General features: G+C 41.1%; 1 protein-coding gene across 1 annotated transcript in view; it reads left to right on the top strand.

Annotated features, from left to right (window-relative positions):
• Positions 1 to 12,500, top strand: part of LOC110494931 (voltage-dependent P/Q-type calcium channel subunit alpha-1A) — a 133,202-nt gene that overhangs the window by 26,213 nt on the left and 94,489 nt on the right. The window contains exons 7-11 of the mRNA XM_036942587.1: positions 5,218 to 5,333; positions 5,483 to 5,521; positions 7,452 to 7,520; positions 10,734 to 10,928; positions 11,596 to 11,708. Of these exons, the coding sequence (XP_036798482.1) occupies positions 5,218 to 5,333; positions 5,483 to 5,521; positions 7,452 to 7,520; positions 10,734 to 10,928; positions 11,596 to 11,708 (532 nt within the window). The remainder of the gene's footprint in view (positions 1 to 5,217; positions 5,334 to 5,482; positions 5,522 to 7,451; positions 7,521 to 10,733; positions 10,929 to 11,595; positions 11,709 to 12,500) is intronic.

Below are 12,500 nucleotides of genomic sequence, written 5' to 3'. Positions count from 1 at the left end.
AAAGAGTGATCCTAAGAGTATTTTAACACTAATCCTAAATCTGTAACATCAATCCTATTCAGCTGAGCTCAGGGCGATGTTATTCAATTATTCCATTATGATGACGTGATTATCAGGCGTTTCTTCGAGAGGAGTCTGTGTGTTGGTTAACCTGCTCATCTGACAGGCATTTTCAACGGAGCTCACCCCTCAATCCCCTCACACTGACTGAACTCTGCTAATCTGGGTTCGCCCCAAATCCACTGACACACAGCGGACGGGAAGACACACACACACAGTAGAGACACACACACACAGTAGAGACACACACACACAGTAGAGACACACACACATAGTAGAGACACGCACACACAGTAGAGACACACACACAGTAGAGACACACACACACACACACACAGTAGAGACACACACACACAGTAGAAACACAGACACACACACAGTAGAGACACACACACACACAGTAGAGACACACACACAGTAGAGACACACACACACACACAGTAGAGACACACACACACACAGTAGAGACACACACACAGTAGAGACACACACGCACACACAGTAGAGACACACACGCACACACAGTAGAGACACAAATCAAATCAAATCAAATCAAATTTATTTTATATAGCCCTTCGTACATCAGCTGATATCTCAAAGTGCTGTACAGAAACCCAGCCTAAAACCCCAAACAGCAAGCAATGCAGGTGAAGAAGCACGGTGGCTAGGAAAAACTCCCTAGAAAGGCCAAAACCTAGGAAGAAACCTAGAGAGGAACCAGGCTATGTGGGGTGGCCAGTCCTCTTCTGGCTGTGCCGGGTGGAGATTATAACAAAACATGGTCAAGATGTTCAAATGTTCATAAATGACCAGCATGGTCGAATAATAATAAGGCAGAATAGTTGAAACTGGAGCAGCAGCACAGTCAGGTGGACTGGGGACAGCAAGGAGTCATCATGTCAGGTATTCCTGGGGCATGGTCCTAGGGCTCAGGTCCTCTGAGAGAGAGAAAGAAAGAGAGAATTAGAGAGAGCATATGTGGGATGGCCAGTCCTCTTCTGGCTGTGCCGGGTGGAGATTATAACAGAACATGGCCAAGATGTTCAAATGTTCATAAATGATCAGCATGGTCGAATAATAATAAGGCAGAACAGTTGAAACTGGAGCAGCAGCACAGCCAGGTGGACTGGGGACAGCAAGGAGTCATCATGTCAGGTAGTCCTGGGGCATGGTCCTAGGGCTCAGGTCCTCCGAGAGAGAGAAAGAGAGAAGGAGAGAATTAGAGAACGCACACTTAGATTCACACAGGACACCGAATAGGACAGGAGAAGTACTCCAGATATAACAAACTGACCCTAGCCCCCCGACACATAAACTACTGCAGCATAAATACTGGAGGCTGAGACAGGAGGGGTCAGGAGACACTGTGGCCCACTCCGAGGACACCCCCGGACAGGGCCAAACAGGAAGGATATAACCCCACCCACTTTGCCAAAGCACAGCCCCCACACCACTAGAGGGATATCTTCAACCACCAACTTACCATCCTGAGACAAGGCTGAGTATAGCCCACAAAGACCTCCGCCACGGCACAACTTAAGGGGGGGGGGGCGCCAACCCAGACAGGATGACCACATCAGTGACTCAACCCACTCAGGTGACGCACCTCCTCCAGGGACGGCATGAGAGAGCCCCAGTAAAGCCAGTGACTCAGCCCCTGTAATAGGGTTAGAGGCAGAGAATCCCAGTGGAAAGAGGGGAACCGGCCAGGCAGAGACAGCAAGGGTGGTTCGTTGCTCCAGAGCCTTTCCGTTCACCCTCCCACTCCTGGGCCAGACTACACTCAATCATATGACCCACTGAAGAGATGAGTCTTCAGTAGAGACTTAAAGGTTGAGACCGAGTTTGCGTCTCTGACATGGGTAGGCAGACCGTTCCATAAAAATGGAGCTCTATAGGAGAAAGCCCTGCCTCCAGCTGTTTGCTTAAAAATTCTAGGGACAATTAGGAGGCCTGCGTCTTGTGACCGTAGCGTACGTGTAGGTATGTACGGCAGGACCAAATCAGAGAGATAGATAGGAGCAAGCCCATGTAATGCTTTGTAGGTTAGCAGTAAAACCTTGAAATCAGCCCTTGCTTTGACAGGAAGCCAGTGTAGAGAGGCTAGCACTGGAGTAATATGATCAAATTTTTTGGTTCTAGTCAGGATTCTAGCAGCCGTATTTAGCACTAACTGAAGTTTATTTAGTGCTTTATCCGGGTAGCCGGAAAGTAGAGCATTGCAGTAGTCTAACCTGGAAGTGACAAAAGCATGGATTAATTTTTCTGCATCATTTTTGGACAGAAAGTTCCTGATTTTTGCAATGTTTCGTAGATGGAAAAAAGCTGTCCTTGAAATGGTCTTGATATGTTCTTCAAAAGAGAGATCAGGGTCCAGAGTAACGCCGAGGTCCTTCACAGTTTTATTTGAGACGACTGTACAACCATTAAGATTGTCAGATTCAACAGAAGATCTCTTTGTTTCTTGGGACCTAGAACAAGCATCTCTGTTTTGTCCGAGTTTAAAAGTAGAAAGTTTGCAGCCATCCACTTCCTTATGTCTGAAACACATTCTTCTAGCAAGGGCAATTTTGGGGCTTCACCATGTTTAATTGAAATGTACAGCTGTGTGTCATCTGCATAGCAGTGAAAGTTAACATTATGTTTTCGAATAACATCCCCAAGAGGTAAAATATATAGTGAAAACAAAAGTGGTCCTAAAACGGAACCTTGAGGAACACCGAAATTTACAGTTGATTTGTCAGAGGACAGACCATTCACAGAGACAAACTGATATCTTTCCGACAGATAAGATCTAAACCAGGCCAGAACTTGTCCGTGTAGACCAATTTGGGTTTCCAATCTCTCCAAAAGAATGTGGTGATCGATGGTATCAAAAGCAGCACTAAGGTCTAGGAGCACGAGGACAGATGCAGAGCCTCGGTCCGATGCCATTAAAATGTCATTTACCACCTTCACAAGTGCCGTCTCAGTGCTATGATGGGGTCTAAAACCAGACTGAAGCATTTCGTATACATTGTTTGTCTTCAGGAAGGCAGTGAGTTGTTGCGCAACAGCCTTTTCTAAAATTTTTGAGAGGAATGGAAGATTCGATATAGGCCGATAGTTTTTTATATTTTCTGGGTCAAGGTTTGGCTTTTTCAAGAGAGGCTTTATTACTGCCACTTTTAATGAGTTTGGTACACATCCGGTGGATAGAGAGCCGTTTATTATGTTCAACATAGTAGGGCCAAGCACAGGAAGCAGCTCTTTCAGTAGTTTAGTTGGAATAGGGTCCAGTATGCAGCTTGAAGGTTTAGAGGCCATGATTATTTTCATCATTGTGTCAAGAGATATAGTACTAAAACACTTGAGTGTCTCTCTTGATCCTAGGTCCTGGCAGAGTTGTGCAGACTCAGGACAACTGAGCTTTGAAGGAATACGCAGATTTAAGGAAGAGTCCGTAATTTGCTTTCTAATAATCATAATCTTTTCCTCAAAGAAGTTCATGAATTTATCACTGCTAAAGTGAAAGTCATCCTCTCTTGGGGAATGCTGCTTTTTAGTTAGCTTTGCGACAGTATCAAAAAGGAATTTCGGATTGTTCTTATTTTCCTCAATTAAGTTAGAAAAATAGGATGATCGAGCAGCAGTAAGGGCTCTTCGGTACTGCACAGTACTGTCTTTCCAAGCTAGTCGGAAGACTTCCAGTTTGGTGTGGCGCCATTTCCGTTCCAATTTTCTGGAAGCTTGCTTCAGAGCTCGGGTATTTTCTGTGTACCAGGGAGCTAGTTTCTTATGAGAAATGTTTTTAGTTTTTAGGGGTGCAACTGCATCTAGGGTATTGCGCAAGGTTAAGTTGAGTTCCTCAGTTAGGTGGTTAACTGATTTTTGTCCTCTGGCGTCCTTGGGTAGGCAGAAGGAGTCTGGAAGGACATCAAGGAATCTTTGTGTTGTCTGTGAATTTATAGCACGACTTTTGATGATCCTTGGTTGGGGTCTGAGCAGATTATTTGTTGCAATTGCAAACGTAATAAAATGGTGGTCCGATAGTCCAGGATTATGAGGAAAAACATTAAGATCCACAACATTTATTCCATGGGACAAAACTAGGTCCAGCGTATGACTGTGACAGTGAGTGGGTCCAGAGACATGTTGGACAAAACCCACTGAGTCGATGATGGCTCCGAAAGCCTTTTGGAGTGGGTCTGTGGACTTTTCCATGTGAATATTAAAGTCACCAAAGATTAGAATATTATCCGCTATGACTACAAGGTCCGATAGGAATTCAGGGAACTCAGTGAGGAACGCTGTATATGGCCCAGGAGGCCTGTAAACAGTAGCTATAAAAAGTGATTGAGTAGGCTGCATAGATTTCATGACTAGAAGCTCAAAAGACGAAAACGTCATTTTTTTTTTTGTAAATTGAAATTTGCTATCGTAAATGTTAGCAACACCTCCGCCTTTGCGGGATGCACGGGGGATATGGTCACTAGTGTAGCCAGGAGGTGAGGCCTCATTTAACACAGTAAATTCATCAGGCTTAAGCCATGTTTCAGTCAGGCCAATCACATCAAGATTATGATCAGTGATTAGTTCATTGACTATAATTGCCTTTGAAGTAAGGGATCTAACATTAAGTAGCCCTATTTTGAGATGTGAGGTATCATGATCTCTTTCAATAATGACAGGAATGGAGGTGGTCTTTATCCTAGTGAGATTGCTAAGGCGAACACCGCCATGTTTAGTTTTGCCCAACCTAGGTCGAGGCACAGACACGGTCTCAATGGTGATAGCTGATAGCTACACACACATGCTTTTATTGCGCCTGTGCGCCAGGGAGTCTGGGGAGAGCGTAGTAATCCATGGATGCCAATTTATCGAACTCTTCAGAAAAGGGGAGCGCTATTCATTCACATGTGACTAGAGATTTAGACAGAGTATTTTGCCTGCTGTGTGTGTGTGTGTGTGTGTGTGTGTGTGTGTGTGTGTGTGTGTGTGTGTGTGTGTGTGTGTGTGTGTGTGTGTGTGTGTGTGTGTGTGTGTGTGTGTGTGTGTGTGTGTGTGTGTGTGTGTGTGCGCGGCACATGGATATGTGTGAGTGTGTGACCCTAGTGTGTGTACTAGATATAGTGTGTTACCAGTAAGTGATTGTGAGTGTGTGCACAACCCCTACAGAGAGTTTGCCAAAGAGAGAGAGCGAGTAGAGAACCGTGCAGAGTTCCTCAAATTGAGACGCCAGCAGCAAATAGAGAGAGAGCTAAACGGATATCTAGAATGGATCTGTAAAGCAGGTAAGTAAAAACACACACACACACACTCACTTCCTTTACACAAGCACAAACTGTAACTCTGTTCTTAAAGCTATTGCTCTTTAACTCTTTACAAACTGACAACTGACATGATGTGTTGTTGTTGACCATGTGTTATTGTGTTTCTACAGAGGAGGTCCTTCTGAATGAGGATGGTACCATTTTTACCGGTAAAGTACTTCAGTCTACTTCAGTCAGAGTGGGGGGTGGGGGGAAGAGTGGGGGGTGGGGGGAAGAGAAGAGAGAAATGAGTCAAAGACAGAAAGTGTATGAGAGAATCATGTTGGTTGAGGGGGGGGGGGGGGGGGGGGGGGGGGGGTTCAATGTAAATAGTCTGGGTGGCCACTTGATTAGCTGTTCAGCAGTCTTATGGCTGGGGGTAGAAGCTGTTAAGGAGCCTTTTGGTCCCAGACTTGGTGCTCCGGTACCGCTTGCCGTGCGCTAGAAGAGAGAACAGTCTTTGACTAGGGTGGCTGGAGTCTTTGACAATTTTGGGGGCTTTCCTCTGACACTGCCTAGTATAGAGGTCCTGGATGTCAGGAAGCTTGGCCCCAGTGATGTACTGGGCCCGTACACACTACCCTCTGTAGCTCCTTACGGTCAGATGCCGAGCAGTTGCCATACCAGGCGGTGATGCAACCAGTCAGGGTGTTCTCGATGGTGGAGCTGTAGAACGTTTTGAGGATCTGGAGACCCATGCCAAGTCTTTTCTCCTGAGGGGGAAAAGGTGTTGTCGTGCCTCTTTGGTGTGTTTGGACCGTGTTAGTTTGTTGGTGATTTGGACACCAAGGAACTCTCGACCCACTCCACTACAGCATCGCATCGGTTTATGGTGGTAAATAGACGGCTATGAATAGTATAGATGAGAAATCTCTTGGTAGATAGTGTGGTCTACAGCTTATCATGAGGTATTCAACCTAAGGCGAGCAATACCTTGAGACTTCTTTAATATTAGACATCGCGCACCAGCAGTTATTGGCAAATAGACACACACCCCTGCCCCTCGTCTTGCCAGACGTAGCTGCTCTGTCCTGCCAAAACACGGAGAAGCCAGCCAGCTCTATATTATCCTTGTCTTTGTTCAGCCAAGTCTCTGTGAAACATAAGATATGACAGTTTTTAATGTCTTGTTGGTAGGAAAGTCTTAATCGTAGACCGTACAGTTTGTTTTCCAATGACGTTGGCCAATAACACGGAGGGTAGTGGTGGTTTACCTACTAGTCTGTGAATTCTTACAAGGCGCCCAGCCCTCCCCCTTTTTCTCCATCTTTTCTTCACGCTGATGATGGGGATTTGTCCAGTTCGAGGTGAGTAATCGCTGTTCTGATGTCCAGAAGCTCTTTTCGGTCATAAGAGACGGTAGCAGCAACGTTATGTACCAAATGAGTTACACGAAAAAACAACCTAAATAGCACAGTTGGTTGGGAGCCCGTAAAACGGAGCAAGATTATTTTTACTTGTCAAATGGCAGCCAAGCATCGATTATCATGTCCCCAGAATAAGACCCTCAATATTTATTGGAAAGGAACATCAAGCTCATCACGTTACACTTTCACCACAGAACGGCTCATAATAATGGCCGGAAAGGAGGAGATGGAATGGCAATGGAAACCATGTGTTTGATGTATTTGTTACCATTCCACGAATTCCGCTCCAGTCACTAAAACGAGCCCGTCCTCCCAAATGAAGGTGCTACCAACCTCCTGTGACTTTCACAACATTGTCTTTCCATCTGGAGCCTAATAAACTGTGTGCTTTCCTGACGAGTCGTAGTGGGAGGACCACACAGCATGTCATCGCGGGACTCCAAGTTTACGATATGATGGTTATTGTATCAATATTTGCGCGTAAAAGGGTTTCCGCCACCATTTCTCGCATAATTCATTTTACTGACACAAAAAGATCCCACCTCGTCTTGCGTATTTTATTTTGTCGTCATTTGGAAAGTTTGGCGAAGAATGTTCGGTTTCCATCAGGCCATTAAAAGGTTGGATGGAAACCTTGTTTGTGATGCAGAGAGAGAGAATGAGTGTGTCAGAGAGAGAGAGAGAGAGAAAGAGAGAGAGAGATTGGAACATTCTATCTTTCTATATCCTCCAGGTACCGTCAAGACCAAGAACAAGAAAGAGCTGCTGAATCCAGAAGAGGGGGAAGATGGTGGAGCTAATGGTTTTTATTACACAATTATTTATAACTTCATAATAATATCATGAAGAAGCATTACAGTGTAAAACAGGGATCTTCAACCTTTTCTTGCTCAGGCGCCCCCTCCCAGGCAACTGGCGACCCAGGGACCCCATCATACGTTAGCAAAAATACATGATACATGTCTTATCAGGTGAACGATTATGGCAAGGAGAACTAATCAACATTTTAATATATATAGATTTGGTAGATCTTTTCATTATTTTGACCTCCCCACATTATAATTGGAGGAAGTGTAAACTGTAACATAGGCTATTGGCTAGAAAGGTAACTCCAAACACGTTTTCACTAAAAGCAGCTGTTTAGCTGGTTAAACAAAAGTTAGCAAAGTGTTGGCAAAAATGTATGTTCAAGTCAAGTCAAGTCAAGCTTTTCGCATCAGTCAGCGCCACTTGACTGTGTGCGGGTGCTATTTTAAAGTCTATGTCAGAGACTCCAGTGAGTGTAATTTACTCAATGTTAGGAGTTGAGGAATTAGAAAGAAGATATTCTAATATTTTCCTACTTTAGGTATGTAAATCAAAATGTGTTTATTCTGTTGCTGCTAGCGATATTCATAAAACATTGAAATAATAAAAATGTTAAATCAAGGTGGCCCAACTCAAGATATTTTAGTAACTAGTTCCATAGAGTTTTTTGAGTTCACTCAATTTATTGTAGAAGTGTAAACTTGACATTTAAAGTTGGATAAAAATCAACGAGACAAGTTGGCACAAATGTTGTTCCAACTTAACTAAAAAAGCTGGGCTAAAGTTCAATGAACTTGATACAAATACATTTAAACTCTGTTTTTCACATTTCCTGACATTTAATCCTAGCAAAAAGGAGAGTTTTAGGTCAGTTAGGATCACCACTTTATTTTTAGAATGTGAAATGTCAGAATAATAGTAGAGAGAATGATTTAGTTCAGTTTTTATTTCTTTCATCACATTCCTGGTGGGTCAGAGGTTTACATACACTCAATTCGTATTTGGTAGCATTGCCTTTAAATTGTTTAACTTGGGTCAACTATACCACCAGTATACTACTACTATATTACTACTATACTACTACTATACCACCAGACTACTATTAATATATTACTATTATACTACTACTATACTACCAGTATACTACTACTATACTACTACTATACCACCAGTATACTACTACTATATTACTACTATACTACTACTATACCACCAGTATACTACTACTATATTACTACTATACTACTACTATATTACTACTATACTACTACTATACCACCAGTATACTACTACTATATTACTACTATACTACTACTATACCACCAGACTACTATTAATATATTACTATTATACTACTACTATACTACTACTATACTACTACTATACCACCAGTATACTACTACTATATTACTACTATACTACTACTATACCACCAGTATACTACTACTATATTACTATATTACTACTATACTACTACTATACCACCAGACTACTATTAATATATTACTATTATACTACTACTATACCACCAGTATACTACCACTATAATACTACTATACTACTACTATATTACTACTATACTACTACTATATTACTACTATACTACTACTATACCACCAGTATACTACTACTATATTACTACTATACTACTACTATACCACCAGACTACTATTAATATATTACTACAATACTACTACTATACCACCAGTATACTACTACTATACCACCAGACTACTATTAATATATTACTATTATACTACTACTATACTACCAGTATACTACTACTATACTACTACTATACCACCAGTATACTACTACTATATTACTACTATACTACTACTATACCACCAGTATACTACTACTATATTACTACTATACTACTACTATATTACTACTATACTACTACTATACCACCAGTATACTACTACTATATTACTACTATACTACTACTATACCACCAGACTACTATTAATATATTACTATTATACTACTACTATACTACCAATATACTACTACTATACTACTACTATATTACTACTATACTACTACTATATTACTACTATACTACTACTATACCACCAGTATACTACTACTATATTACTACTATACTACTACTATACCACCAGACTACTATTAATATATTACTATTATACTACTACTATACCACCAGTATACTACTACTATATTACTACTATACTACTACTATACCACCAGACTACTATTAATATATTACTACAATACTACTACTATACCACCAGTATACTACTACTATATTACTACTATACTACTACTATACCACCAGTATACTACTACTATATTACTACTATACTACTACTATACCACCAGACTACTATTAATATATTACTACAATACTACTACTATACCACCAGTATACTATTACTATATTACTATTATACTACTACTATACTGCCAATATACTACTAATATATTACTACTATGCCACCAGTATACTACTACTGTATTACTACTATACTACTACTATACCACCAGACTACTATTACTATATTACTATTATACTACTACTATACTACCAATATACTACTAATATATTACTACTATGCCACCAGTATACTACTACTATATTACTACTATACTACTACTATACCACCAGACTACTATTACTATATTACTATTATACTACTACTATACTACCAATGTACTACTAATATATTACTACTATGCCACCAGTATACTACTACTATATTACTACTATACTACTACTATACCACCAGACTACTATTACTATATTACTATTATACTACTACTATACTACCAATATACTACTAATATATTACTACTATGCCACCAGTATACTATTAATATATTACTACTATACTACTACTATACCACCAGTATACGACTAATATATTACTACTATACTACTACTATACCACCAGTATATTACTACCATATTACTACTATACTACTACTATATGCACAAAGTAGATGTCTTAACCGACTTACCAAAACTGTAGTTTGTTAACAAGAAATTTGTGGAGTGGTTGAGAAATGAGTTTTAATAACTCCAACCTACGTGTATGTAAACTTCCGACTTCAACTGTATGACAAACAAAATCCAAAGTAAAAATACTAAGCATAGAAATAGCACAGATAGAACGGCTCTACCGCTTATCAAACGTTGTTTTCAAGGCGAATGACATATCTATAACTCTTCATCTTCTTCTAGGAGACCCGTTTGGCCGAGGTGGTCTACAGGATGGGTCCAACTACAATAGGAACGAGCGGCGGATCCGGTTCTTCATCCGTAAGATGGTGAAGACTCAGGCCTTCTACTGGACCGTCCTGAGTCTGGTGGGCCTCAACACCATGTGTGTGGCGGTGGTACACTATGAACAACCTGAGATCCTCTCCGACTTTCTCTGTGAGTAGATTTACATCCACACACACACACATGAAAACACACACACACACACACACACACATGCAAACACACCCACACACTCTCCATGATCACACACACACCTCACCTCAACACAATTTGCACTATGACCAGGCCTGAGATGCTGTCCGCCTTTTTCTGTGAGTCTCACACACACTTCCTGAACTGAAGTGATTATGCATGGCTAGTGTCCAGTCTAATTTCCATAAGATGTCTAGCTGATGAAGTCTATTAATCATGTAGAGTTATCATCACAGCAGTCTGCCATCATAGACTAGCTAGTGTCATTATTGATCTCCAGTCATCTAACCTGATTCTCTCTATTCCCTTCCTCCTTCTCGACCCACTTTCTTGTTCTCTCCATCTAAATCCCCCTTCTCTCTTCATGTCTCTCACTCTCACTCTCTCTCTCTCTCTCTCTCTCTCTCTCTCTCTCTCTCTCTCTCTCTCTCTCTCTCTCTCCTCTCTCTCTCCCCTCTCCCTCTCCCTCTCCCTCTCTCTCTCTCCCTCTCTCTCTCTCTCTCTCTCTCTCTCTCTCTCTCTCTCTCTCTCTCTCTCCTCCCCTCTCTCTCTTGCTCTCTCCCCCCTCTCTCTCCTCCCCCCCTCTCTCTCTCTCTCCCCCCCTCTCTCCCCCCCTCTCTCTCTCCAGTCTATGCAGAGTTTATATTCCTGGGTCTGTTCATGTCAGAGATGTGTATTAAGATGTATGGCTTGGGGACTAGGCCCTACTTCAACTCCTCCTTCAACTGCTTTGACTGTGTTGTGAGTAGAGCTGTTACTCCTGCTGCTACTATATTACTACTATACTACTACTATACTGTTACTATATTACTACTATCTACTATATTACTACTATTCTACTACTATACCACCAGTATACTACTACCATATTACTACTATACTACTACTATACCACCAGTATACTACTACTATACTACTGCCGTATTACTATATTACTACTACTGTTCTACTACTATAATACGACATTGTTACTATATTACTAATATTCTACTACCATACTACTACTACATTACTAAATTACTACTACTACATTACTACTGTTCTACTACTATACCACCAGTATACTACTACTATACTACTACTATACCACCAGTATACTACTGCCATATTACTACTATTCTACTACCATACTACTACATTACTAAATTACTACTACCATATTCCTACTATACTACTGCTATACCACCAGTATACTACTACTATACTACCAGTATACTACTGCTATACTACTACTATCCCACCAGTATACTACTACCATATTACTACTATACTACTGCTATACCACCGGTATACTACTAGTATACTACTACTATAATACTACTATACCACCAGTATACTACTGTCATATTGCTACTATACTACTACTATACCACCAGTATACTACTAATATACTACTACTATACCACCAATGCACTAGCTGAACTATATTGACTATGAAGTGACGATACCTTTTTGTTTTTATCATTCAGAACCAGTGTTCTAATGTGTGTGTGTGTGTGTGTGTGTGTGTGTGTGTGTGTGTGTGTGTGTGTG

The sequence above is a fragment of the Oncorhynchus mykiss genome, chromosome 13, assembly GCF_013265735.2.
Source record: "Oncorhynchus mykiss isolate Arlee chromosome 13, USDA_OmykA_1.1, whole genome shotgun sequence".
Taxonomy (NCBI): domain Eukaryota; kingdom Metazoa; phylum Chordata; class Actinopteri; order Salmoniformes; family Salmonidae; genus Oncorhynchus; species Oncorhynchus mykiss.
Note: the sequence above shows the minus strand (reverse complement) of the source record. Positions and strands in the feature narration are given on the sequence as shown.